The following is a 5,518-nucleotide window of genomic DNA, read 5'->3' as shown; positions in this document are numbered from 1 at the left end:
AAACAAACTGGAGGACGTGTATAAATATTGCAATTTCATATATAATTAATTATTTTTTTATATACATGTATATTTTAGTTAAAGTAGACGAAGATATGATTATATTAGCATCAACATTTTGGTATTAATTGCACTTTTTATTTGTTTGATATTCAATGAAAATGTAATGATAGTTAGTGAGGACATGCAAACATGCTTGTTGTCTATACTTAGGCAACCCATTATATTTAAATAAAATAATTTAAAAGAAATTGTGTTGCATTATAATGCAAAGGCACCTGGTTCTATTAATTGACAGCATTACAATGCATTTTGTGATTTCCTTCAATTGAAAATCTTTGAAGCAAGTTTGGGGGACTTGAAGGGCACCCATTTCAGAGAATCACCCAGAAACCAACTTCCTTTTGCAACCCGTGTGTCGCTCTCTGCAGGAATTCAGATTGAATGCTAAAGTTACTTCCACACTTCCAGCACTTTGCCGAACCATTATTATCATAGACAGTTAAAGAAATTATTTTAATTAATTTGATTAATTAATTGATTAATATCAACAGTCTATACTTGCAACAAGAGTTTCAAGTTTTTGTCCTCCATCCGCTGGTGGGCGCTAAGACAAAATAAAGCCGGTTTTCATCAGCATGAAGTGGTCGAAGGAAGCTTTTGTTCCGGCCGGGCAGCAGCGTGTTTTGTTAGCTGTCTACGGTCTTGTGCAGCGTTCCACGGACATTTTGGTTGCACGCCTCAGAACGTTTAGCTACAAAAAATAATTTTCGCTGTGTTCTTTGCCTCGACATGGTGAAACTATCTGCGGAGCTAATTGAGCAAGCTGCTCAGTATACCAACCCTGTGAGAGACAGAGAGCTGGATTTACGAGGTTAGTTCAACTCCCTTCAGGACAGCAACGTTAGTTGGATATGTAGCTAGTTAGCTTCCCCGGGTTTTACGCGGGCCTCACGCCCTAACAATTCTGAAACATTTTCAGTGTATATCTTCTGATATGGACAGCAAAATGTCTATGTAGCAGTAGGTTACAACAAATACACTAGTAATGTAACGTTAGCTATTACACAAAACAAAGTAGCTAGCTAGCTAAGTTAACGTCTGACAGCAGCCTAACTAACTAACGTAGATAGTTCGCTAACGTTACTATAACCACTCAGCTAATCAGTAGCTTTGCAAGTTAAAGCGATGCTAAGACAGTAGCAGCCCCAGGTAAGCGCTGCTGCTGATCCCGAGAATTTAATAAATTTAGCGGAAAGGCGGGTCAATTTTCATTAAGTTGTCAGTGTGGCATTCTCATAGTACAGGAGAAACTGGGCTAGCCAATGTTAGCAGAACTTGCCGACATGGCTTCCGTTGTTGGGGTCGTCTGCAATAATGGTATATTTAAAATAAATGTGTAGGCCTGGATAAATTACCAAGTAAAATGCCTTATCGAAACCTATCAAGTACAAATGAAATGATTTTCGTTCTTCGTTTTAATGCGACGTCTGATTGGCCCACGACCGCTTCAGCTACAATCCATCCAGCCCGTGGGGATGTCAGTGAGATGTATTTGAATACATAAATAACATTACTTTTTCAACATTCATAGTCGTTCATATTCATTTATGGAAACTGCAAATTAATTCAGGTTTAATTAGGTTGTTATTTAATTTTAAATAATAATTTGTTCATTATTTTTTACATTCACTGTAACTCTAAGCTGCCGCTGCTCGCAGAAAGACAGGCAGGTTTGGGAATTTCATACATGAAATGGCAATTGATATAAACAACATACACATTAAAACGTAAAACATCCATTGCATTTTTTTTTCAACTGAGTTGAGAATGGTGTGCACGCTTTGTCTATGTGAGAGACAGTGGTTGTGCTGACAGCAAACACCTGCTGGAGATCAGAGCGTAGTAGAAAACCTGCGGTCCATGGCGCATGGCTAAAGCGGGTTTTATACTTGTAGATTAAATCTACAATATAGCTACATACCCCTACCGTTTAGCATGCATGTACCCTTGTAGGTGGTGGCACTGACCCTTAGAGCATTCTGAACTGTCTGTGAAATAGATCAAATAGATCTTCGGAGACAATACTCAATGAATTTTTATGTTTTTTTCATCTCACAGGTTATAAAATCCCAGTGCTTGAAAATCTTGGTGCTACTCTGGACCAGTTTGACACTATTGACTTCTCTGATAATGAAATCAGAAAACTGGAGGGTTTTCCTCTGCTCAAAAGACTGAAAACATTGCTAATGAACAACAACAGGATTTGGTAAGTTATTGCTGCCACACTCTGAATAGGAATATAATGAAATACTAGCCACCATCCTTCTTTTCACTGTTTACTATCCGTGCTTTTTGTGACGTTGAACGTGACATGCTAGAAAAAAACACAGTAATGTATACTTTACTGGCAATGGAGAAAATTGACTATCGCCTATTTTTATAGAACTTGGATATACACACTCATTTTTGGATATTTATAATGTTTAAGCCTTAATTACAGGTCCAAATACCTGTTTGACCTCAAAGTCAGTGTTACTTACAGGCCTTTTCCTGGCTCAGAATAGGTCTTTGGAGGAAACATTAAGTGTGGGGTCTGGGGGAAAATTTTTGCATTCTGATTGTAGCTAATGTGTACAATAATAAAATAGTCTTGTATATACAAAATGTTATGAAGTGTAATGTTTTCTGTTTTGAAATTTTTTTTATTGATAAATAAATTGGCAGTGAGTAGTGTAATGGTCCACTCCTGCGGTTCAGCATGCATGTAAACTGCAGATTAATTGCAAAGTTTAACCTTCCTAGTGTGAAAAACAGTTTAACTAAATTGCCGAAGTTACAAGGAACAGGGTGTGGCAGAGAGTCTCTGCCATGGGACAACGCTGCCTCTCAATACTGATAAAGTGATTGAAGTGGTTTTCATCCATCAGGTGTTAAAACCAACAATACCTAAATACATAATCAGACTACTGTTTTATTATTTGAAATGTCTCAATTTATCAAACAGCAATTAATCAGACAGTAGGTCAACCTGCCATTACCTAGCAACGGGAAATAGCTCCCTTGCCACCCTTGATGACGAATTCCAGCTTGATGACAAATACCTGCTTTGCTCTCTGCGCTATGCATGTCAAGGTCATACCCTTCCTAAGGTAAGAGCTGTTTATGAGCGGACAAAAGGACAGGAAGTGGAGTGTGTTTAAAAATAAAATACTTTTTTTTTTTTTTTACTAAGAGATCAAAAAACAAAAATCTTTTAAAGCGCTGTACGTAGTCGTGGTCAAATAAGTGTAGGCAGCTTAAGCTTGATCAGAGGCTGGCTACTCGCAGTTATAATTGCAGTGTGTACTGTATCTATCAGAACACACTCCCCATGATTTTTATTAATAACTCCTAAGACATCTGATCAGTGTCCTACACTCAGTTTACTGATGTTATATAGTTTTGCTAAAACAAGGGGTAAAGTTAGCTAGTGTCAGCTCTCTGAGCTAACTTTAAGCTGTGACAGACAACTGTAGAGAGAACTTACGGTTTGGGGGCTCCAGGTGAAGTTGGGAAAAGTTGTGAGGGCACAGCAAAGGAGATAGGGCATGCTCTGTTTTTCAATTCATAGTATCCAATCATAACAAGTTATCTCAAGACACTACAGATAGAGTAGGTCTAGACCACACTATATAATTTACAAAGCCCCAATAATTCTAGTAATTCCCCCATGAGCAAGCCGTGCGACCGAAGCTAAGTTTCCATCCACTTGCCAATCGAGTTATCTGAAGTTCGGTTAAAAAAAAATCATGCAAATAAAAATAAAAAATTTCTTCAAGTTCCTGATAAATTCAATTCAAAAAGTCTCTTGTCTCCTCGTCCGTCCTCTTCCATCTGTCTTTGTTGACACCCGCCATGTGAGCAGACAGAGCGGAAATACTGGTTGGAAGTTAACTAAAACTTCTTCGTTTTGTGGCGAGTTGCAACCATAAAATGACCTAAAACCCAATTCATTATTTATTCGGCAAATAACGTTTCCATCAGCTTTTATTGCATAAGCCGTTTATCGATCAAGATAAAATCTGATGAGACTGAACATATTTCCTTTGAGTTGCTATTCATGAAAAGCTATCAAATTTTACTGTTTCCATAACACATTTCATTCAATATCATGTAATTCGGATAAAAACGTGTGGATGGAAACATAGCTAGTGGCGCGAGGAAGAAACCTCGGCAGACCCAGGCTCTTGGAAGGCGGAGGCTGACCGTGCAGGTTGGGGGTGTTATGCACAATAAGTCACAATAAAGATAATGGACCAGTGACTACAAATGGTAGTTGTAGTAGTTCATGTCATAGCAGGGCACTGCAGGGCGTTCATGTAGCGTGGAAGAGCATCTGTGCTGTTTTTATGATGGTGGGTGTTCTTATGTGCGTGCTTGTGTGTAGCTTTTGTTGCTCAAGTCGCAGTGATTCAGCAGAATGCGGATAAAGCGGCTGCATGTGTGGTTACACTTTTTCTAAGACACACCTACCAGCGTTCTTTAGACCCTGGTGACAGGCTGGAGGATGAAGGAATGAGGAAGACAAGAAGGGTTTGATTTTGTGTGATGTGTAAAACGTTCAAAATAACAATGTTCAAAGTCCATGTGTTTGGCCAACTGAAATTAAATGTAAGTTAGGGCTGCACGATTATGGCCAAAATGATAATCACGATTATTTTGATCAAAATTTTTATTGATTATTCTCACGATTATTTGTTGATTTTAGCCAAAACAAATTTTATTGTCACGTAGGCTATTTATAACTGCAAGAGGGAGCGTGATGGACGCTACTCACAGAGAGACGGCTGATCATTATGAACGGGTCCAGCACGGGTCGAACGGCGGATAAACGCGTCCTGTGTATGAAATGTCTGTATCGTCACTGCGCTGCATTTTTTATGAACTGTTATTCTGGCCATGTGTCACATCTCTGGTCCAGTTCCAGCAGCTCCGTCTCCCACGCTGTTACTCTCCCAACTGAAGTTAGTTGCATTCAGTAACTTATTCTGTGTTCTTCACCGTGGCCGCCGCGATAGCAGAGTTACCCGCGGAAACACTGGTACAAATACAGGTTTTCCCCTCCATATTTAACAATATACAGCTGTGTTAATAAAAAATTAAAACTGTAAATGTCAGAAGTGTGGACCGCCGCTGTGTGGCCGGGCGCGGAGTAAGAGGAAAGAAAGTAGAGGCAAGATCCAACACAGGCACGGCTTTACAGAAGAAATGGGTCATGTAACGCAAAATGAAATCATATCCATATAAACAACATTGCAGCGGATGCGAGAACATTAGCACTGGTGCGTCCTAGAGGAGCTAACAGCTAACAGACGCTACTAGCACCAACTAGCACTGGTCACTGCTGTTGTCTGAAAAACAACAGACAGGACAAATGTTGCGTTTACTGGCAAACTGGTAAACCTTGAGACCGACGTATTACCGACTGCTATCTGTTGAGTTTTTTTCCCGTTACTCTGTCCTCTGTGACTGTCTA

General features: G+C 39.4%; 1 protein-coding gene across 1 annotated transcript in view; it reads left to right on the top strand.

Annotated features, from left to right (window-relative positions):
- The first annotated feature begins 614 nt into the window (after positions 1–614).
- snrpa1 (small nuclear ribonucleoprotein polypeptide A') overlaps positions 615–5,518 on the top strand; it is a 17,368-nt gene continuing 12,464 nt past the window's right edge. Inside the window, exons 1-2 of the mRNA XM_032511842.1 lie at positions 615–874; positions 2,122–2,269. Of these exons, the coding sequence (XP_032367733.1) occupies positions 793–874; positions 2,122–2,269 (230 nt within the window). The 5' untranslated portion in view covers positions 615–792. The remainder of the gene's footprint in view (positions 875–2,121; positions 2,270–5,518) is intronic.

This window comes from Etheostoma spectabile, unplaced genomic scaffold, assembly GCF_008692095.1.
Source record: "Etheostoma spectabile isolate EspeVRDwgs_2016 unplaced genomic scaffold, UIUC_Espe_1.0 scaffold48, whole genome shotgun sequence".
Lineage (NCBI taxonomy): Eukaryota > Metazoa > Chordata > Actinopteri > Perciformes > Percidae > Etheostoma > Etheostoma spectabile.
Note: the sequence above shows the minus strand (reverse complement) of the source record. Positions and strands in the feature narration are given on the sequence as shown.